We start from the raw sequence: 24,258 nt of genomic DNA on the forward strand, positions 1-24,258 counted from the left end.
ATGGGCTCCTGGATTGGAGGATGGGCCCAGAGTTAAATGACCTTCAGTGGTAGCACTATCTCTTTAATGATATCCGACAGTGAAGTGTCTGAGTAAAACGGATTATTAATATGGAAGAAAATTGAGAAACTGGTAGAATGCTTGTACAACATCTTTTCAAAGCTCATGGCATGTATCCTTCAAAGAAACGAGGAGGGTGGAACCAAGTGCAAAATGTCTTAGGAGACCTGTTATCATCAAGAGATCTAAGAAGCAAAGTACGTGTTGTCATGGAGTTGTGGGAAGAGTCACACACACACACACACACTCTCTCTCTCTCTCTCTCTCTCTCTCTCTCTCTCTCCTCCCAGCTGGATGTATTTGAGAAGTGCCCAACACTAGTCTGTCCCTATGCATATCAATTCTGCTTTGTATCCCCACAGTTCTTTCCCTCAAATATATGTGACTCCCTCGTTCAGATCTAGAGTTGGGTGTACGTCGCATCAAAGCAGAGTTCAAGTTCTCTAGTGTGGTGGATGGATTTTTAATAGTTAACTTTGCTCTCTTTTCGAGGGTCACCTTTTCCTGTTGGCCTACATTGTTACCACCTTAAGCTTCTATCCCTTGGATATATCTGGCCTTTTCTCAACTACATACTTTTGTGCCCATTATTTCCCTCTTCTTGGAATACTCTAGAGCTCTTTGTCTAACAGTGCATTCTTCTCATTCAGATGGCCCCCCTCAGTGTGACCCTTTCAAGAACCTCCAACACAGAAATGGTAGTTCTGTTTTTTTCAGCATCTTTGGTGCTTTGTTTCCATCTCCAGCATGAGGTACAATACAATTTTATAACCATCCTCAAGAACGCTTAGTGCCTCGTTGGTATTATATCTTGAGAATCTAGAATACTGCCTGGTGCATAATAGTAGGTACTTGATAAATGTTTTTAAATGTAAGCGACAGGCCAAGCTGACATAAAGTGAATATAGCATAGATTTGCTTCGAAGATTTGGAGGTTCAGGTGGAGAACAAAATACCTGATAGTTGGAAAAGTAGTAAGATCAGAGGGATGTGTATCTAACAAGAGTGAAATTCTCTGAATGTGGATTTAAGAGAGAGGAATGACAAGACAGTGCAGAAGAGGAAAGAATTAGTCTCTTCAGCAAATGGTGTGGGACAACAGGATATACAAATGCAGAATAAATGAAGTTGGACCTCTACTCCATATGAATATACAGAAATTAACTCAAAATGGGGTATAGACATAGGGTAAGAGCTAAAACTGTATAACTAGAAGTAAAATGTCATAACCGTGGATTAGGCAATTGACTCTTAGATGTGACACTAAAGGCATGAGCAGCAAAAGAAAAAAAATAGGTCAATTTAATGTCATCCAAATTAAAATTTTATGTGCTTCAATCAAAACTTTTTGACACCATCAACAAAGTGAAAAGGGAATTGAAAGAATGGGAGAAAATATGTGCAGGTCATACAGTTCAGAAGGGACTAGTATCCAGAATATATAAAGAAATCTTAAAACTCAAGAATAGAAAGACAACCCATTTTAAAAATGGGCAAAGGATCAGAAGAGACATTTCTACAAAGAAGTTGTATAAATTGCCAGTTAGCACATGAAAAGACGCTGAACATTGTTAACCATCAGGAAAATGCAAGTCAAAACCACAGTGAAGTATACTTAACACATGCTAGGATGGCTGTAGTTTTAAAAAATCGATAATAACAAGTGTTGGCAAGGATGTGGAAAATTGGAACTGTTATATACTGCATGTGGTGATATAAAATGGTACAGCTGCTTTGGAAAACAAAGCATTTGCTCAAATAGTTTAACAGAGTTACCACATGACTTAGCTATTCCACTCCTAGGGTATAGTCAGGAGGAAGGAAAACATATGTTAAAGCACAAAAACTCTGAGGTGTTCATAACCGGATTATTCATTGTAGCCCCCAAATGGAAACAACCCGAATGTCCATCAGCTTTATGAATGAATAAACATGATGTGACATATGCATACAGTGGAATATTATTCAGCCATAAAAAGGAAGTACTGATTAATGCTCAAATGTGGATGAACCTGGAAAATACTATGCTAAGTGAAGGAGGCCAGACACAATATCATCCCATTTATAATGTCAGGCAGGGGCAAATCCACAGACACTGAAAAAAGATTAGTTGTTGCCAGGGGCTGGGGGAGTGAGTATTAGGGAGTGACTGCTAATGGGTATGGTACTTCCTTGGGGGTGATGAAACTGTTCTGGAACTTAAAACAGTGGTGTTGGTCATTCAATTCTGTGAATATACTAGAAACCACTGAATGAGATACTTTAAAAAGATAGATTTTATGGTATGTAAATTATATCTCAGTAAAGCTTTTATAAAAGAGAGGGAGAGGGGAAGATGGTGACTAGTCCCAATTCTTTATTACGGGCCCGCCTGTGGTGGTGAGGCTGGTGATGGTGGTAACTACTGTGGTAACTACTGTGTATGGTGTGCACTGTGGTGGTGGTGGTGGTAACTACTGTGTATGGTGTGCACTGTGCTAAATGCTCGCTTTACTTCTCTAACTTCACATGTGAGGAAGCTGAGGTCCCGAGTAGAAGCAGGATTGCAACCTAGGCATTTCTGAACTCACGGCCTATTTCCCTCTGTGATGTGATTTCAGAGTCCACATTGGAGCCTGCCTTGATGTATATATCTGCTTTATGTTACATTACCTTCTGCCAGTGCAAATGTGGATTGTGCCTGCTTGTGCATTTCCAGTGCTAAAATACCAGCCGCTCACATACAAGATGGTCCGTGATTGGAAGAAAGCTGAAGAGGGAGGCGGGTGAATGATTCAAGATGTTACATTAGTAACTCTAATCTGAGTCAATGGAGAAATTCTTGATTATAGCATTCATGACATAATTTAGTAGCTGAAAGTGCTTTAAAGATAAATTGATCAGATTGATCAAATACAAATGTCAGTAATGAACATATCATCTTACAGAAAGGTAAACATCTAGTGTTAAAGACAGCTCTGCTCTGCACAATCTGTGGGGTTTTTAAATTTTTTTTAATTTTTATTTTGGAAGGGGGGATGTTGAGAAGGACTGAACCCATGAACCTAAAGAGAGTGTGGATTTGGGGTAGAATAGGAGAGCCATGGGGTCTTGTCATTTCAACTCTGTAGTCTCTGATATTGCAGGTTTTTATGTGTTACAGTGTGTGTGTATTTTGTGCTTTACTTTTTGGTGAGAGGCTGAGAGAGGTCTGAGGAAAAAGTAACCTGACTTTTTCAACTTAAGAGAAAATAGAGGCTAAGTTTTTTTTTTTTTCAACTATAAGAAACTAGACTTAGATAAGAGAGCATTTAGTCCTGTCACTCTCATCAGCATTATTTCCATTCGGTAAAAACAATTGTGAATGTGATTAGGGTTGAAACTCTGGGATAAGGACGAGTACTATAGCCTGGAAGAATATGGATATTACTTGAAGAGGCCTGCCTTCAAATTCCGCCAAATCTCACCATGGCTACTTTCTGTGTAACTTCGACAAATTATTTTCGGCACATATGCGAATGCCTACGTGATACGGTAGAGGTAAGGATTAAGAGAAATGTTATGTGAGGTATGTAGTCCACAGTGGGCATTCAGGAAGTGGTAGATACTATTATGAGGACTGCTAGAACAATTTCAATGAAAGTTTGGCAGACTTTGCCTTCCTAAATACATACTGAGATTGCACAGTATGAAGCAAATTTTTCCTTTCACTGTATACTGGCCATGGTGTTCCTCAGTTTTTTTAACCTCATCATTAACTTTATGAATAATTTCTATGTAAAAATTTCTTAAGCAGATGCCTTGAGTTTTATTTTCCATGCTTCCATAGTAATTTATGAAACATTTTTCAACTGTACGGGAAAACCTTACGTAGACCAAAAGATTTAAGCATATGAAAAGAAAAAGTGAAACATCCAAGTTAATGTTCTATCATTTGGGAAAACACTCTTTTTTCAGGTTAACTGATGTAACTTAAATACTTCAAATAGTCTAAGTGTTTTTGTTGTTATAGCACAAGTACACACTTTACCTCATTTCATTGTTTTGGGGATTCGTTAGTGGGTTGGTACCTGTTGAAATTGTATATATTTCATTTCCCTTGACCAGGGAGAGGCAAGAAATGTGTTGAAAAATGCATTTAAATTTTGGTTGGTCATTCTCTGGTGGGGATTGTTTCAAGAGTTGGCCAGAAATCAGAGCCCCTGTGAAGAAATAATGGGGTCTGTTAGGTGGAAACCATGGAATGCTTTTCCCCATTTTGCTCAGCCAGGCCAGCTGAGAGCTATAAATATTAGCCCCAACCACTTCCCTTCAATAATTATAACCTGGGATTAAACCAGGGTTCCACCTTCAATACTGTGAAAATGATGAGCAGAAAGGAGCATAGGGGATTGCCCTGAGCCCTGACAGTCTGAGAATCAGACCCATTTGGTAGCCACTAATAAGAGAATTGGAATCTCTTTCAAGACTTTAAGTCCTTTGGAAGAATAGATTTTTCTATAGGAAGTTGGGAAAATTTCCACAATGGACAGAGTATATGCATGGCGGTTGGGGGCTTCTGTGGAAAAGAGTGGAGGACTTATATGTCCATTCTGTTTTAATTCCATATCAACAGATTCACAGCAACTTTCTTTTTCATTTTATGGCTTATTTTGCCTGAGGAATGAGTTACAGAAGGGTTGGCAATTCTGAATTAAAGAAATGTACCAGGGACGTTCCTTCCCTCAAAGCATTGTGTGAATTTCTTCTTTCTGAGCTTTTTCTTCATCTCCCTATTCTGCCTTTTCTCTTGGATTTCTTTCGTTTCTCAGATCCTGACATTGTGGCATAATAGAACACAGGATTAACAGGAGGAAACATTGTGTCCAACTCCTTGTGTGATTTTAGGAATTGTTTTTTCAAATGTTTATATAAATTCTAGTTAGTTAACATGTAGTGTAATATTGGTTTCAGGAGTAGAATTCAGTGATTCATCACTTACATATTAGGAATATTTTTAAATTATTTATTTGGGTGTCCCACTTGTTTGTTTACTTGATAATTGTGGGTCTTCCTTCCCTTTAGCATGTAAGTTTCACAAGTCCAGGGATCCTCTGTGTCCTGTGCATCACTGGATCTCCAGTTCCTTGAAAGGTGCCCAACACATACCAGGCATTTATTGAAATTTGGCTGGCTGGCTATGTCATTTTCATTTTGTAGGGGAAGGAGGGAAAAGGAACATGTTTAAGGATCTCTGAAGCTCTTTTCTGATCTCAATTAGGTGATTCACCTCTACTGTTCATATTGTTCCTTAAAAAGGAGACCAAGTGAGAATATAAGTAAGTTTCCATAAGCAATACCAAAACAGTGTGGTACTTAGTGTTTAGCATTCTTTTGACTAGAATGCTATCTTTTACTTCAATAGGAAAACGATAGTTGATTTTCACAAAAATAATACTGCGACAGGGGTGCCTGGGTGGCTCAGTCGGTTAAGTGCCTGACTCTTGATTTCAGCTCAGTTCATGATCTCAGGGTCGTGGGATCAAGCCCTGTGTCAGACTCTGCACTCAGCACGGAGTCTGCTTAAGATTTTCTCTCCCCTGTCCCCCTGCCCCTTCCCCACTTCTCTCTCAAATAAATAAATAAATCTTTAAAAAAAATAATATTGAGACAGTGTCACATGTGGAAATGACTTCTGGATCAGTAAGTATTAAATTATACACATAATACTATATTTAACTTTATTGCACAATTTGTTTTTCTAAATTAGTAACCCACATGTGTCATATATAACAGCTTTTCTTGGAAAAATACCTTTGCTCAACTTGTTGGGTACAAAACTTTACCAAGGTTAGGTGGATTTTACATTCCTGCACACTCTTTGAAATCCATCTGGTTTATGAACTTGGGCTTACATGATAATATGGTTATTTTGCTCTGTGATAAATAGGATCTGAGTATCGTCAGCACGAATTCTTAATCCTTGTGCCATGGAGCCCATTGGCAGATTGGTGAGGCATTTGTAAATGTAATACATAAAATTCATAGATACAATCTAGAATAATCTGTCTATGTTTCCATGGGCATGAGTGTGTCTGAGACGCTAGAGTGAAGAGATGTGGTTGGCTCTCTGTTGCGCATAGATCCATGGAGACTGTCTGAGCTAACAAACATTACCCACCTGTAGACTCCTGCAGTGATATCTTTATTAATATATTAAAGGCAGCTCAGTTTGGCACAGATTACACCCTCAGACCTCTACTTAACTATTTGTCTTCTGACAAATATCTGTTCCATAAGATAGCGTTTCCATTTAGTCTGAATACTCATTTGGTCCATGTTACTGATTGAAACTCTGTGGATATAACTATTCTCACTTGTCCAGTGTGCTGACGTGCACATTGGGGAGGATTAGATTTGGTTTTTGATCTTCAAATGTGGTCCTTTTTAGTATTTAGGCTGGTGATGTACAATAAAATATGATAGAAATGGCACAGCATTTCCAGAGTACTTGGGTATGAATCTTGACAAGCACTTCGCTGGCCTTAGGTTGGATTACTTAATTGCTCCTAAAAGTATTTCACCTTGAATCGAGGACTATGACATTGCCTTTGTTAGATGTTAGAGGTTTTGCTGAATATTACGCAAGTTCTGTGCCAAACACTTTATAAGCTATTAAAATGATACGCAAATCACAGGACTTGTTACTGTCACCTTCATTGTTACACCAAATTAATCCATTTGCCATTTTGCCTTCCGCATCAGTGCCCAGTGCTGTATTTCTGCTTGGAGGAGGCCTCTTGGCTGTCAGCAGTGTCTTGAGATGCTTAGCTCTTTCCAAGCAGGGACCTCTGTCTCCCTGTGGGATCCTCAGGTTGTGGCAGCTGAGCCTGGTAAGATAGGGCTGGAGCCAGCTGAGGACCCAGCCTTGGTTCTTCAGCTCCTGTTTCTCAAACCTTGCTGGGCATCCTGTTTAATGTGGAAGGTCTTAGATAACTGCCAGTGTCCCCTCAACTATAGCACGTACATGCTTTACCAAAGTTGATGGGTTGAAGAGATACTGCAGACGATGTACCTGTTTCCATCCTCCTCTCTGGTTCTCAGCGATTTTAGTTAGAAATCACTGCGTAGTTACCCAGAAAGAGCTAGGTGTGTTTAGTAAAGCACTAAATATTGATTTTATTTATATGTGTCTTCGTTGTGTTTTTTCCAGATTCAAGAGTTACGTAAGTGTGAGTAGCTTGGCTTATTTCTGTGTGTATAAAAACGTTGGCATATATGAAGCCGGCAGAGGAGCAATTACTGTTTATGAGGTTATCTCCTCATACTGGTTGTCCCTCTGGAGCAAGCCTGTGTGTGAGAGTCATGCCCAGAAGCACTGAAGACAAATGCCACATAACTGTGATCCCCAGAGAGGGAAAAATAAAATGAGACGAAATCAGAGAGGGAGACAAACCATAAGAGACCCTTATCATAGGAAACAAACTGAGGGTTGCTGGAGCGGGGAGGGAGGTGGGGGAATGGGGTAACTGGGGGAGGGTCATTAAGGAGGGCACATTATGTCAGGAGCGCTGGATATTATGTAAGACTGATTTAATCACTGAACACTACCTCTGAAACTAATAATACATTATATGTTAATTAATTGAATTAAAATTTAAAGATCCTTTAAAAATTAAAAAAATAAACGTAAAAAATAATTGTGACCCCCCCCCCCCCCCCCCCCGAGCACCCTCAGATTTTGTATCTGGATCCAGCCATTTTCTGTTTAGTCTATACGTAGCCATTGCCTGGAGCTGGCGTGTGTGTTAAGAATTAAGTGGAAAATTTAAGGTTTCCAGATGTAAGGAATGTGTAGGTACGAATGTTTGGGGAATTTTTGTTTGTTCATGTATCACCTTATCACTTAAAACCGTAGGTTTAGTTACTGATACAAGTTATTGGTAAAGCAAATGAAATGGGTTGTTTATTTAACCGTTGCCAAAAACTGTTTGAGAAAAGTGATTGGAACTTTTGTTTCTTGATTCCGGGGAGGATATTTATTATCAATCTGTAGCTACTCTGCAGAATAATCTTACACTATCATTGAAAGGGTTTTTAGAAGCAACCCAGAAACATCACCAATGATTTATTTTTCCTTTTGTCTACAAAACTAGCCATGCTGTGTGGCAAAAGGAGCTGGTCCTCAACCTGGAAGTTTTACTGTCTAAAACATTAATGATGATGGAACGTTGGAAAGAGCAATTAATATTTCATCAGTGTTAGGCATTACGGATAGGAAGAGTAGTGAAAATGAGAAGTAGTGTTTGATGTTTCCAACCACAGCTGTAATCATTACATTTGTAAAGACAGGAAGAAGTAAGTCAAGAGGTTTGGGAAATACATTGAATTCTGCCACCATTTCTAAGTCCAGTAACTTAACTTCATCTATAAAATAGAATGACTGCTTGCTCCTATAACTCTTGGGTTGCTCTTTGAATATTCCTTTCTGCCACTTTTCACTTTCTTCTAATGGGACTTGGGGGATGGTTGTGGGAGTTTCCTCCAGGATAGCAAGAAGGGGACAGGCTGGGGGAAGGATGGTCTTTAGGTTTCAAATCTCTGCCTTCCGTGAAGAACAGACCTGCTTTTACTCTTTTATGCTGTTCACTCTCTTAGAAAATGCAGAGTGAAGAGTTAGTGCAAGAAGGAAATGTGGGAGCTAACACTTTTGTACTCCTGGGTGGTAGTAAGGAATAAAATTCCTCAGCTGCATTTGGGATTGAAGTAGAACTTGCATTGGAAATGTATATTTTTCCGTGTCTTTCTTTTGGTAAAATCACATTTAATGTAAAATAAGAGGGTCAGGAATGACAAGTCTGGGTTTCGGTTAAGTGAAATTTTAGAATAGGATGTACTTACCTGAATTAAGGGAGAATATTTGATAATGAATTTGTAAATAAGTCTTGGTGGACATCAGATCTAAGCAGAGAAATCCTTCCTTCCTTCCCTCCTCCCTTCTTCCCTCCCTCCTTCCCTCCCTCCCTTCTTGCTCTCCCATTTATTTGTTCACTTGGCCAGCATTTATCAAAATCCTTCTGTGTGTCCAGGTTCCCTTGGGGGACTTGGAGTGGGTGCAAGAGACAGATCTGTAACCTCTGCTACAGCACTGAGGTGCTGGGGGTGGGGGGGCAGGGGGCACCAGTCTGGCTGGGAAAAGCCTGGACTGTTGGCCTGCTCATTCCTCTGTCCACGCAAGTGTTTTGTATTGCCTGGCCTTGTTCACTGCTTGCGTGCTTAGTTTTAGTGGGGACTTCTTCCCTTCCTGGAATGGCCTGGGAGCCCATTTCAGGTATGTTGGCAGCAGTTAGGAATTGAGCTGGAGCCTGATCTTCACAGACTTATTTGGTCCCCGTTTCCCGTGTGCAGGCAGCCCAGTGTTCCTGCCACTGCAGCAAGCTGGCCGCCCAGCCTCACACGCTGCCTGAATGCGTGTGGGTTCATGTGTGTCCATGCGCATTCTGCTCTGCCCGCTTCCTGGATCATCCTTGGCCATCTGGAACAGCCTTTTAAAAATTTCTCTTTTGTTACCTACCATTTAAGCTCCTCTTTTGATTGTTGTCGCTTGCAACCCAGTAGTAGAAGGGAGAGAGTTGTAGGAACTGAGGAGTTAATTAAAATTTCCGATGGAGGGGTGCCCCCGATGGCTCCGTCAGTTAAGCATCTGACTCTTGATCTCGGCTCCGGTCATGATCTCAGGGTGGTGAGATCGAGCCTCTTGTCAGACTCCGAGCTCAGCAGGGAGTCTGCTGGAGATTCTCAGTCTTCTCTCTCTCACTCTCAAATTTCCTGTGGAGCATTTTATTTCAGTAAGGGGAGCTACCTTCCTTCTCTGTTAGCTACGAGAAAGAACACTCAAAATTTAAGTGTTATTAAGAGGTCTGTTTTAGTTCTTGGGACTCAAAATGGTTCCCTCTCATTGCTCTCTGACCTTGGGCAAGTTCACGGAACTTTCCTGAGCTTCCTTCCTCTTAATCTCTAAAATGGGCATAACTGGATATGCCTCACAGGATTGTTGGGAGGATTTAATGAGGTGTTAATCTAAATAGTAGTAATGGCTAGGTAAGATTTTTCTTTTACGTATCCATTACTGTTCCAGGACCTTAACGGGTGTTGCTTTATTTCAGATAGAGGGTATTAAAGCAGAGCAGCAAATAGTCAGTACATACTGGTTTGTCGTGAATCCTTTCACATCTCTTGATAACCCACCTATTCTGTTTCCTGTGGTTCATTATTTACGTATTTATTTCTCAGCATTCCTAACTTCTGTATAATTCCCTGCATAATGAACACTTTGGAGTACAGACCAGAATGCAAATTGGGTTCTGCAGCTGAACTAGTTGTACATTTTAATCATGCTGTGCCTCGGTTTCTTCATGTGCAACAGGGATGCTACCATCCAACTGCGTAGGTGTCAGGGAAGGTAGGGGAGATAACCCAGGTCCAGCAGCTGACAGACATGGGCGCTGGCTGTGCATTTCTCTTCTCCCTCCCGGCGCTGTGTCCCTGACCACGCCCTCTTGCTCTTGCCCCCGGGCGGTGATGTGATTTTGTTTTTTATGGTTCTTTTGGTCCTACTTATAAAAACACTGGTGCAAGTAGGACAGAGATTCTCCCTGTTGTGAACACCTTGTTCTCCAGCTTCTCATCCTTGTGTCTAGACCACCGATTAGCAAGAATACTAGGCACGTAGAAGTTTCTCAGTGAATGTTTATTAAGCAGAATAGATGACGTGGTCAAGAACTAAGCCAGCTCATGTTTGCCATCAGGCTCTGATAGGTGGGGTGTTAATTTGCTAGGGCTACTGTAACAGAGTACCTGAGACTGGACGGCTTAAACAACAGAAATTATTTCCTCACCATTCTGGAGGCTACAAATTTGATTTCTTCTAAGGCTTCCCTCCTTGGCTGGTAGGTGGCCATCTTCCCTCTTCCCTTGGTGTTCTCACATGGTCTTCCCTCTGCGTGTCTGTCCTAATTTGCTCCCTTGGTGTTCTCACATGGTCTTCCCTCTGCGTGTCTGTCCTAATTTGCTCCTCTTACAGCAGTCAGTCATATTGGATTAGGGCCCAGCCACAGAACCTCATTTTACCTTAACTACCTCTTTAAAGTCCCTGTCTCTAAAGAGTCACATGCTGAGCTACTGGGGAGTTAGAACTTCAATATATGAATTGGGGAAGAGAGGGGGGTGGGTGGTGCGCACAATGCAGCCCATAATGGGTGAATGTCTGAGAAACTAGTACAGTGATCTTTTCCAAGGGTCTGTGCTTCTCTGGAAAAGATATGTGAGTGACTGTTGAGTCACAGAGCTAGAAAAAAAATCTAGATGAAGAATAGTTGTGATTTTTGAAAAAACAATACTATGTTCTGATTTTTTAAGAGCACTTACCAGAGGTTAGTTTGATGTTTCTCATTATATTATTCTTAGATGAGTAAGATGATTAGATGAATCCTACCTATTTTTTTTTCTCACTTTTGAATATCCAGTGCTTAGTTCATAATATGTGCTAGGAAATGTTGAATTGAATGCAGGTGATTTGTCTGCCTCTGGACGTTGTCACAATTTCAGTCATCCCAAAAGCAGATGAATCTCAGTGGTCACTTGTGAAGGCACATTTTATCGCCTCAGGATTTTTGGACCTGAACTCTTTCAAATGTCTGAATTCTTCTCTAGTAATAATTCTTTATGAACCTTTTTTATTTTAAGATTTTATTTATTTATTTGAGAGAAAGCGAGCAAGAGAGAGCACATGAGCAAGGGGGCAGGGAGGGTGGAGGGAGAGGGAGAAGCAGACTCCCTGACGAGTAGAGAGTCCGACACGGGGCTCCATCCCAGGACCCTGAGATCATGACCTGAGCCGAAGGCAGATGCTTAACTGACTTACCCACCCAGGCACCCCTGTGAACCAAATTTTTAAAACAAAGAGTCCTATTACCATGATTTCCTGAGTTACTTATTAGTTTGTGCATTTTTATTGCTCCTTGGACTTCTTATTCTTTGGGGGAACATAGGCATAATTTCCTTAGACATAGATCAAAACTGCATTTGATAACTATATTGCAGTTTGTGTTATGGAAGAACAATGAACAAAATATTCAGCATATTTTTTTATTTTTGTTTCTGATTATTTCAGAATTAATATTTCATTTCTTTTTTTTTTAAGATTTTATTTATTTATTTGAGAGAGAGAATGTGATAGAGAGAGCATGAGAGGGGGGAGGGTCAGAGGGAGAAGCAGACTCCCTGCTGAGCAGGGAGCCTGATGCGGGACTTACTCGATCCCGGGACTCCAGGATCATGACCTGAGCCGAAGGCAGTCGCTTAACCAACTGAGCCACCCAGGCACCCAATATTTCATTTCTTAAAATATTTTTAATGATGAGGTAGACCTTGACTGGTAAGGCAGTAGTTTTCTGAAAGAGTCCCATTACTCATGTACATGTAAATAGATGTCTTACAGAAATACCACAGAATAATTTAAGATAATTAAAAATGGGGCTGTCAAACAATTTTCATATTTGTAGGTAATTTGTGGTGTCAAAGAGCTACTTGGTTTTCTGACTGGAAACCTGTTTTTTTGTAAAGGGTAATTTATACATCAGATTTATTAATTTTTCGAATTAGTGGCAATACGCTTACAAAATATAGTGGTAAAAAGCTAATATATTAGTTGTGTATCTCCTATATTTTTGTGTTTTTTTTTCCCCTAGTAGAATTCTTACCTTTGTTAGTGTTTTTTGTTCACCTTGTTTTTTAAGTGCTTTGTTGTTACAAGTCAGAAATTATGATGAAATGAAAATAATTTCTTCTCGCTATAACTGCTTCTGTTTATAAGCCCAGAGTCTTCATATTTAGTGAGGGTCCTGTTCTTGTTTTACTGCATTGGCTGGGTCTGTGTGGCTGGTTGACCATTGGAAGTTTTATAATAATGAAGATTGCAAGTTTCAAGAAAACAAATCCTTTGCTTCTGTGGACCTTCCAGTGTCTAGCACAGGATTGAATCGAAGGTTCCGTTAAAGAGGAACATCTGGAACATACCTTACTTTTTTCTAACTAGCCAATGGCAGAGTGGGGGAGAGAGAAGACACCATAGATAATGCATGTTTACATCAGATAGTAAGAAAAATCTGTATGATACAAAAATTGTACGAAGTGCACTACCAAATGTCCTTTTCTTGCTCTGCATTTTAGATGATACAGAAGATGCTAGCACGTGCATTAGAATTTCTGACGTCATAGTTTAAGCATCATTTCACATCTGCCTTCAATTGACAGCTGTGCCTTCATAAATGACGTTAATGTGATTAGCTTGCCAAAACCCAGAAGAGATTACATTTATTAAAGAATGCATAAAAAGCCACATCTTGAGCTTTCGTAGGGAGTATGACTCAGAATCTTCATTTTAAGGAGTTAGTATTGTTTTCTTAATGAACTGTTAACATAGTGGTTAATTCTGAAACTATTATGTTAATTGGTTCATTAATAAACATAACAATTTTTGTTTTCTTAACATAAAGATGAATGGCTGTTAATTCAAATGAGACCTATCTTGTACACTCACGTGCAGACTAACATTGATAAACTTGACATTTTGTATCAAACGGTATTTTAAAAAACAAAGCTTATTATAATTTTTTTATTAGAATGTTTTAGATAGGATTAAGTCATTTTATTTTGGCCCATAATCAGCCTCCTGAGGTGTAATGAGAAATCCCATTTCAATATACAAGTTTAATTTTCAGTGTTTTTTGGTGGTGGTGGTGCTTTAAAATTTTTTTTTTAAGCAAGCTTCCTACCAGTGTGTGCCTGATTGTCTTCAATACTTCATTAGGCCAGCTGGTCTCTTTGGCGTCTGGGTTTACTTTTAGGCCCTGACCCATGGGCCTCTTCTGCCTTGCCCTGCTCTTGTTCTCCGCACACCTCAGCTTTCCCTCTTGATTATGGTATCTGTTGTATTATTTCTTATCTTGCATCTCAACAAAAGCCTTTGTTTTGAGAGCAGGTCCCATGGAATTGGCCAGAGAGGCAGTAAACTTGTTGCTGTACTTCCTTAGCTACCTTCCTTGGGGGAATTAGAAAGCATTTGAAGAACGTGTGGATGGAGTGTTGATGGGCTCCCTCTGCCCATAGCAGGTCCCCTGTCCTAGTGTCTCCCTTCATAGCACCCATTACATCGTCAGAACGTCTTGGGAGCAAAGGGGTCCATCTTGATTGGGTATTGTTCGAGTTTTTTATTGGTTGGAATCCCCTCATTTCATTTGCATCCTTGGTCCCAGACTAAATGAACCTTTGGTACGCCTCTGGCCTCTGAAATTAATGTGCTTTTGTTTCCTAAAGTCCTTGTATTAACGCAACAGTCATGCTAAAGAAAGAATGGGTCGAAAGCCATCAGGCCGATCTGGAAAGCTCTGCCCTGTGAAGCACATTTATGTTACTCAGAAATCTCTTCTTTATGGAAAACCACTGAACCATTAGTTATATTCAGAGTCATTCCTCAAATCAACTAAATCATACATTAAATCCTCTTGTCTTGGATGAAGTCTTCAGAAGTCTTCTTCCAAGTCTTCTTGGAAAATTTTATGAGACAAACGAGATTTATTATCAAGCTGTTGATCTCTCCAAAAAGTTTTGTGTAATCAGAATCAAATGGTTGATGAAAAGTTTATTTTCATAAATTTTAATTGTTAAACGTTATTATTTCTAAAACTCATTTAAAAACTGGTAGAATTAGAGAACCAGAATTCAACATGCACTAATTTTTTTTTTTCCAGGATGAGAGAAAATTAAATTAAGGGAATAATTAAATACTATATATGTTCACAGGATGTTTCTTGATAATACATACGACAATCTTTCTTTCTGCTGTTTCCTTTAGGTGATTGAAGACAATACTGGAGTCCGCCGGGTGGTGGTCACACCCCAGTCTCCTGAGTGTTACCCCCCAAGCTACCCCTCAGCCATGTCTCCAACCCACCACCTACCCCCCTACCTGACTCACCACCCCCATTTTATTCATAACTCACACACGGCTTACTACCCACCTGTTACTGGACCTGGAGATATGCCGCCGCAGTTTTTTCCTCAGCACCATATTCCCCCTACAATATACGGCGAGCAAGGTGAGTATTGCTGGTATTGGGAGCTGTGGAAACTGGTTACAACTCGGAAGTAGCATAGGGTCTTTGAATCTGATTGCATTTGTGTTTTCACATTCTTCAGTGCAATTGGGTTACCTTGTGAAGATTTGCTTTTTAAAGATCTTCCCTAAGCTATGTGAACAGAAAGAAAAGAAAAGTGGAGCTTTACTGTTGATCAGTTGAAACGTCAGTTATGTTATATAGGGTGACTGTACGTTCCTGGTATGCTTAAAACAGTCCTGGTTTAGGTCTCTTGTCCAGAGACATGATTAGGAATGCTACCTTTTCACTCTCAGAAGTATTCAGTTTGGAATGCTAATTTAGTTGGTCATTCTATGCACTTGGGGCCCTTTTTTCTTAATAAACATTTAAGGACCCAATCTCTGTGTTATATATTGTCATTTTTATTAATGCCTAAATAGAATTTTTAATTGAGTTAAAATTTTTAATTTAAAATAAATGTTTTCCCCTAAGATCTGAAATTGTTTTGTAGGCTCCCATTCTTTTTTTTTGATCCACTTAAAAATCTACATAGTAGGGGGCGCCTGGGTGGCTCAGTCGGTTAAGCGTCTGCCTTTGGCTCAGGTCACGATCTCAGGGTCCTGGAATCGAGTCCTGCATCGGGCTCCCTGCTCGGCAGGAAGCCTGCTTCTCCCTCTGCCGCTCTCCCCTGCTTGTGCTCACACTCCCTCTGTCTTTGACAAGAAAATAAAGTCTAAAAAAAAAAATGTAGACTGATCTTGCATTTGTCATAATCCTCCATTTCAGAAATTATACCACTCTATGGAATGTCAAGCTACATTACCCGGGAAGACCAGTACAGCAAGCCTCCACACAAAAAACTGAAAGACCGCCAGATTGACCGCCAGAACCGCCTCAACAGTCCCCCATCTTCTATCTACAAAAGCAACTGCACACCCGTGTACAACGGCTACGGGAAGGGCCACAGTGCTGGAGGAGGCGGAGGCAGTGGAGGAGGCGGCGGGGGCGGGCCAGGGAGTAAGAAAACAGAGCGGCGAGCAAGGAGCAGTCCGAAGTCGAATGATTCAGATTTGCAAGGTAACGTGCAGAGGTGGTTGCTATAACGAGTGAACCATGGAGCCAGACATCCTAAAGGAAACGTCTTGTGCATAACAGTGTTATTTCATGGCAATTGGTCTTTCTACTAGGAATGACTGGTTAGACCCTCTGATCATTTTCTGAGTAAGAGCAGAATATCATATCCTCTTTTTGATTAATAGTTTATGGCAGAAATACCTTTGGGTCACAAGTGCCATGTGACGCTTTACGTAAGCTCGGTAACAAGTATCCCAGCGGGTTTTCACATTAGCCCACTTCCTGTTGTTTTACTCCAAATAGACAGGGAGGAGATCCGAAGTAAAACAGTCTTTCTAAGAGGTATAGGGCTTGTTTAACTCTGAAAATACTTATACCTCATGAAACCAGATGTAATTACTTGGTTCTGTAGTGAAATTTATCATTGTGGAATAGGAATATATTTTTGCTTAGTTTTAGGCATCAGTTTTTGCTTAATGCCACCTTTGCATTCTGAATAAAGTATTCATTGCCCAAGAACGAGACGGAAGAAATAAGGTCACCGCACATGAGACATCAGCTCCAAAGGGCATGTGTTTTTTGTAGATGAGTCTTGTGGCTATAGATTGGTTAATTTGGGGGAAGAATGTTATATGTGCTTTAAATCAAGCTTTTAGCCAAGATTTAGAAACCACCTATTTTGATGCCACGGGAGTTAAAAACGGGCTTTTGATACAGACGTGTAGAGAAGGCTGACTTAATTGAAGCAGAATAAGGTAACATTTTGAAAGGCTAGGTGAGATTACAAATATAAATATATTATAAAGACATGAGCGACTAGAAAAGACAGGATAAGAAGTGATTATAGCACTCATTAAATATACTCTGTTTTATCAGACCTCATCCAGATAGGAACTGGGACTGTGTGTGCGTGTGTGAGAATGTGTTTGTGAATGACAGGGACGGAAGTTGTTTATGTTTGATTGTGTCGGGAAGACTGGACTCTCTTTGGGGTTGAGGAAACCGAGGTAGAACCAGCCATTGGCATCAACATTTCCCCCCATTTTATTTACGAGTGAATTGTAGCATTAAAAAGAGGAATAGTAAGATGCAGTAAAAAGTGACCAGCAATTTCTCTGAGTAAAATGTATTACAGATTCTTTTAATTTTGTTCTTTATTCTTTTCTATATTTTTCCAAGTTTTATGCAGTTATCATGCATTATTATCTTATTAAACAAAGCATAAACAAGTATATAGAAGAGACCCAAAGTTTAAGAGGGCTTTAAGTAGTTTTTAAAAGATTTTAATTTATTTGAGAGAGAGAGAACAAGAGCAGGGGGAGGGGCAGAGGGAGAAGCAGACTCCCCACTGAGCAGGGAGCCCAGCCGCCTAACTGCTTAACCGACTGAGCCACCCAGGCGCCCCTAAGTAGTTTTTAAGGTATACTGCTATTTTTGCCATATGAAGTAATTTTTAGTCAACTGATAATACAAACTCAAGTTTAAAATTAGATTACTAGCAATGTTAGACTTTTTAACCATGGACATAAAAGGGAATTCACACAAAAAAATTAGAAATAAGTTTTTCTAAGGAGAATTTTAGTTTATAAAAAAAGAGAAGAGGAATGTAGCAGTCTTCAGAGAGCTTAATGAGGTTTGAACTACCTTGATTATTTGATTCATTCTCTAATAATTTTTGCCCTGTCTTGCACGAACAAAGATTTCAGACAGATGACATAGATATATATAATAGAGTCAGAATAAATTTGAATTAAGATCTAAGGGGCAAAGAGATGAAGGAAAATAAGATGAATCGGAGTTAAAGTTAATAAATAAAACTAATGTAATTATGGATTAAGTATGGCAAAAATAAGTATCTTCCTTATCTGTGCAGTTATTTTATATTACATGTCTAAATGCGTAAGCTGCTCTATTTTTAATATACTCACAGCTGTAAGAGAGGATATGGATTTGCACTGAAATCTATACTGAAATGTTTGCTAACATCTATATATTTACAAACATTTTGGCCTCTTATGTAATGAATGAGAGTATGATTATTTTGAGCACCTTAAGCTCTTTGCTATTGTGTATAAAACGATGATGATGATGATGATGATAGTAACAGTGAGATCTCTTTCATTATGCTCTTACAGGAGGGTGTGTTTTGCAGTGAAAAATTAGAAAAAAATTTATTATCATCTCAGCTTTAGTCTGAACTTGCTCTGTTGCTCCTTTTCTCATTGCATTAGTTACCTCCTCAAAACCACTCAGAGTGCAACTCTCCACATGGTTTAGCCACGAAATAAAGAATCAGAGTATTATGTTTTCTGCCTCATTTCAATAAGGATCCTGAGGGGTTTACATGTTGGATTTTAAAACTATTCATTTTCCCAAAGGAATTAAAAACTTAGGTCCTGACAAAAACCTACACCCAAGTGTTTATAGCAGCAGTATTCATAGTTGCCAAAACTCGGAAGCAGCCTAGATGTTCTCTAGTAAGTAAACAAACTGTGCTTTATGCAGACAATGGAATATTACCCAAATTCTGTTAAAGTATAAAAAGAGATAAAACCACCTTAAGTGCATATTACTGAATGAAACATGCCAATCTGAAATGACCACATTCCAAGGAGATAAAAGACCTGTATTCTGAAAACTAAGAAATTGATGAAAGGATTTGAAGAGGACACAAACAAATGGAAAGATACTCCATGCTCATAGATTGGAAGAATTAATATTGTAAAAATGTCCATACTATCCAAAGCAATCTACAGATTCAGTGCAGTCCCTATCAAAATACCAATAACATTTTTCACAGAAACTAGAACAGATGATCCTAACATTTGTGTGGAACCACGAAAGACCTCGAATAGCCAGAGCAGTCTTGAGAAAGAACAACAAAGCTGAATGTATCACCATCCCAGATTTCAAGATATACTACAATGCTATAGCAGTCAAAACAGTCTGGTACTGGCAGGAAAATAGATACACAGATCAGTAAAACAGAATAGTGCAGAAATAAACCCATGGTTATATGGTCAATTAATCTATGACAAAGAAGGCGAGAATATACAATGAGGAAAAGACAGTCTTTTTTATAAATGGCGCTGGGCAGACTGGATAGCTACATGCAAAAGAATGAAGCTGGGCCACTTTCTTACACCCTATACAAAAATAAACTCAAAATGGATTAAATACCTAAATGTGTGACCCGAAATCATAACACTCTTAAAAGCAGACCTAGGCAATCATCTGTTGGACATGGACCTTAGTAGCATATTTATGGATATGTCTCCTCAGGCAAGAGAAACAAAAACAAAAATGAACGATTGGGACCACACAAAAATAAAAAGCTTTTGCAAACAAAACAAAATGAAAAGGCAATTTACTTAATAGGAGAAGACATTTGTAAATGATACATCTAATAAAGGTTAATATCCAAAATATATAAAGAACTTCTACAACTCAACACCAAAAAAAACAATCCAATGAAAAAATGGGCAGAGGACCTGAGTGGACATTTTTCCAAAGAAGACATACAGATGGCCAACAGGCACATGAAAAGATGCTCATCATTACTAATCATCAGGGAAATACAAATCAAAACCATGAGATGTCACCTCATACCAGTCAGAATGACTAGTATCAAAGGACAAGAAATAACAAGTGTAGGTGAGGATGTAGAGAAAAGGGAGCCCTCATGCACTGTGGGTGGGACTGTAAATTGGTGCAGCCACTGTGGAAAACAGTATGGAGGTTCCTCAAAAAATTAAAAATAGACCATATGGTCTGGTGATTTCACTATGGGTTATTTACCCAAAGAAAAACACTAATTCAAAAAGATATGTACCCCTATACTTATTGCAGTATTATTTACATTAGCCAAGATATGGAAGCAACCCACATATCTATTGATTGACGTGTGGATAGAGAAGAGTGATATATGTACATAAAATGGAATATTATTCAGCCATAAAAAAGAATGAGATCTTGCCACTTGCAACAACATGGATGGACCTAGCGAGGGTATTATGCTGAGTGAAATAAGACCGAGAAAGACAAACACCATATGATTTCACTTGTATGTGGAATCTAAAAAACAAAAAATAGATACAGAGAACAAACTGGTGGTTGCCAGAGGGGAGGTGAGTAGGGGGATGGGCAAAATAGGTGAAGAGGATTAGGAGGTGCAAGCTTCCAGTTGTAAATATTTTAAAAGAAAAAAACCCCAAATGAATCAGATACTGTTTAAAAATAAAATATGAAAGAATAAGCAGATGAATCAGTGTACAAACAGGAATAGAATTGAATAAAATGCAGTAGATCAAATGAAATAAACTAACATTCTGGATTCAGAAACAAAAAACCCAAAATAAATTCCCCCTAAACCTCATTTTCAGATCTACTAAATGAGACTCTCTTCACCTTATTTGGCTTCATGGATGGATGTATGTTTGTTTGTTTTATCAGTCCTCCACTGGGAATGATGTCAGCCAAGATAAAGAACTACTATCCTAAAATTAAGGATGGTTGCAATAGGTGTGGTTCACTAAGTTGTGCACAGTAGGAGACAGGAACTTTTAATTCACCATTTTTACCTCTTAGAACTATTTCTGGCATATAGTAGGTACACAGCAAATATTTGTGGAATGAATTCTGTATTCTTAATTTGTTTTCGAGAACAGGTCTTCCATTTGAACTTATGTAGCTGTTGTACTGCTTCCTCTTCCTAGGAATAATTCTGTACCCCTAAGGATACTGCTCTGCAGCCAGCCCCTCCTTTCATTTACTGTTACCTTCAGGAAAACAGCTTAGGCAGGACAGAGTCCCACAGTAGCCTCAGAGGAATGTCGGCTTCATGTTTCTTTGTACTACCTGGAGTTAATGGCGTGTTGTAGGCATAGAGTGGTTGGGACTTTGTTAGAAGGCGTATTTGGCTTAGAATTGATCTGGCTTTGTCACTTGCTGACTGTTTGCTTTTAGTATTCCCTGAATCTCTGTATCGTTTGTAAAATAGTATTTTAATTCTCTTTATTAAATATTAAAAGTAGCCTAGTTCATTTCTTAACACCTCAGGATAACGGTCACTGTTAACTTGAATATTTTTGCTCTCTCCCTCCTGTCGTCTTAGGATCACCTTTCATCCAGGATGTCCCCTTCTCTAAACCTGTATCTCTCTACCCATCTCTGCAGTGACCCTCCTTCTTCCTTCCAGCCCTCCTCCTGCAGCTCCTTCCCTTGTAAGCCAGAAGTGTCTTCCTTCTGCTCAGACCACCTTAACACCTTGACAGCTACACCTCGCATTCCCGGATACGTGTGTACTTTGCTAAATGATCACGACACTCAGTCTAATTGCTGTCTGTCACTACACAAAGTGACCAAAAAGTTTTTCTTTTGATGAGAACTTTTGAGATTCACTTTCTTAGCAACTTCCAGATTTGCAATACAGTGTTCTTGACTATAGTCACCATGCTGCACACTACCTCCCTGTGACTTGTTTTATAACTGGAGGTCTGTACTTCTTGATCCCCTTCATCTATTTCCCCCATCAGCTAATCCTCCTTCCTGTCTGGCAACCACCAGTCTTTTCTCTGTATCTGTTTGGTTTTATTTGTTCATTTGTTTGTGTTTTTTTAGATTCCACATGTAAGTAAAATCATACAGTATTTATTTTTCTCTGTCTGACTTATTTCAGTTAGCATAGTACCCTCTAGGGACATCCATGTTGTTGCAAATGGCAAGATTTCCTTCCTTTTTATGGCTGAGTAATATTCCTGTGTGTGTGTGTGTGTGTGTGTGCGCACGCGCACATCATATATTTTCAGTGCATCTGTCAATGAACACTTGGGTTGCTTCCATATCATGGCTACTATAAATAATGGTGCATTGAACACAGGGCTGCATGTATCTTTTCAAATTAGTGTTTTTGTTTTCTTTGGATGAATACTCCATAGTGGAATTGCTGAATCATATGGAATGGAAGAATTTGTTCTCATCTGCAGAATATTGCCCAATGCATGGGTCTCGAGACTGTTCTGTGGCCAAGACCCAGTTAAAAGTGTCCCATTGTCTTTCATCATGGAGACTAAAGAACTTGTGTGTGTCACTGAGTTGAGAGGGAAGTTTCATTCCTTCCCTTTTATCCTCAATAAGAACCAAAGCATATGACATTAAGGAAGTTACCCAGCGGTTACAGGTTTGAAACTGAAATCCCGCAATTTTCAATCTGAGTTGTAGTCCCATTATCATATATCCTCAGAAAGGAGAAAATGATTACCTACTAGTGCTGTTTTGGAAAGGATTATGTGAATCCAGAGTGAAAAATAACAACTTTGATGAGGATCCAGTCTGATAATAGGAAAAAGACCTAAGCAATCCCTTTAATTATGGGTGTGTGTGTCTGTGTCTGGGATGGGACAGGTAGAGAGAGAGAGAGAGAGAGAGAGAGAGAGTACGTCAAACATGCTAACTCACAGTCTCCACTTTGTGTGTAGAGGTGTGTTGTGTGTGCAGTTGGTACAGCTGACCTTTCCCTCATCCGCAGGTTTATCCCAACGGTGAGGATGTTTTTCTCACTCATTACTTGTACATTTTAAAACTTTAGTGGAATTGTAAGGTACAGTAGTATATGTTTTGGATTGCGTGAGACACAAGTCATTTCACTAGGCCTCAGTTTTCCTTTAGTAAGATGAACAGGTGAATTAGGGTCAATGATTTTCAAAATCTTATCCATGAGTAGGTCCTCCTTTTTCAAAACTCTTGTATAGATCCCAATTAAATACAGATCCTTATTCCCTACACACACACACACACACACTCTCTCTCTCTCTCTCTCTCTCTCTCTCTGAAATCAGATAGAGTTGAGTGGGTTCCATGGTGTAATGGTTAGCACTCTGGACTCTGAAATCAGATAGAGTTGGTGCTGCTATGGTTGGAGCGGGGAACCTAAGTACTTGATAGCATCCACAAGACTTTCCCAGAGGTGAGGCCCTCATCTAGACCCTGGCTCCTTGGTCTGAGACCCGCAGCTTCACCACTCTGTAGGGGCTTGTGAGATTCATGTATGCTCATGATCTGCCCCAGCCCTAAAGAACAGCCTGTGGAGGGTGGGGCCCAGCAATGTGTGTTTTCCCAGGCTCTCCCAGTGGGGAGTAGGCAAGTAATGCTTGAGAGCCTCTGGCCCTTTGAGTGCCAAGCGATTTTTTTTTAATTTTTTTAATTAACATATAATTATTATTTGTTTCAGGGGTACAGGTCTGTGATTCATCAGTCTTACACAATTCACAGTGCTTACCATACAACATACCCTCCCCAATGTCCATCACCCAGCCACCCCATCCCTCCCACCACCCTCCTCTCCAGCAACCCTGTTTGTTTCTTGAGATTGAGAGTCGTCTTATGGTTCGTCTCCCTCTCTGGTTTCATCTTGTTTCATTTTTCCCCTCCCTTCCCCTATGATCCTCTGTCTTGTTTCTCAAATTCCTCATATCAGTGAGATCATACGATACTTGTCCTTCTCTGAATGACTTATTTCACTTAGCATAATACCCTCTAGTTCCATCCACCTCATTGCAAATGGCAAGATTTCATTCCTTTTGATGGCTGCATAATACTCCATTGTATATATATATCACATCTTCTTTATCCATTCATCTGTCGATGGACATCTTGGCACTTTCCATAGTTTGGCTATTGTGGACATTGCTGCTATAAACATTGGGGTGCATGTGCCCCATTGGATCACTGCATTTGTATCTTTGGGGTACATACCAGTAGTGCAATTGCTGGGTCGTAGAGTAGCTCTATTTTCAACTTTTTGAGGAACCTCCATACTGTTTTCCAGAGTGGCTGCACCAGCTTGCATTCCCACCAACAGTGTTGGAGGGTTCCCCTTTCTCCGCTTCCTTGCCAACATCTGTCGTTTCCTGACTTGTTAGTTTTAGCCATTCTGACGGGTGTGAGGTGGTATCTCATTGAGGTTTTGATTTGTATTTCCCTGATGCCAACTGATGTTAAGCACTTTTTC

General features: G+C 39.6%; 1 protein-coding gene across 5 annotated transcripts in view; it reads left to right on the forward strand.

The window, feature by feature from the left end:
* Positions 1–24,258, forward strand: part of FNDC3B (fibronectin type III domain containing 3B) — a 341,048-nt gene that overhangs the window by 186,300 nt on the left and 130,490 nt on the right. For all 5 annotated transcript variants that reach the window (XM_034999034.1, XM_034999006.1, XM_034999012.1 and 2 more), the window contains 2 exons: positions 14,933–15,176; positions 15,963–16,253. In XM_034999034.1, the coding sequence (XP_034854925.1) occupies positions 14,933–15,176; positions 15,963–16,253 (535 nt within the window). The remainder of the gene's footprint in view (positions 1–14,932; positions 15,177–15,962; positions 16,254–24,258) is intronic.

The sequence above is a fragment of the Mirounga leonina genome, unplaced genomic scaffold, assembly GCF_011800145.1.
Source record: "Mirounga leonina isolate KUSES-001 unplaced genomic scaffold, KU_Mleo_1.0 Mir_115, whole genome shotgun sequence".
In the NCBI taxonomy this organism is placed as follows: Eukaryota; Metazoa; Chordata; class Mammalia; order Carnivora; family Phocidae; genus Mirounga; species Mirounga leonina.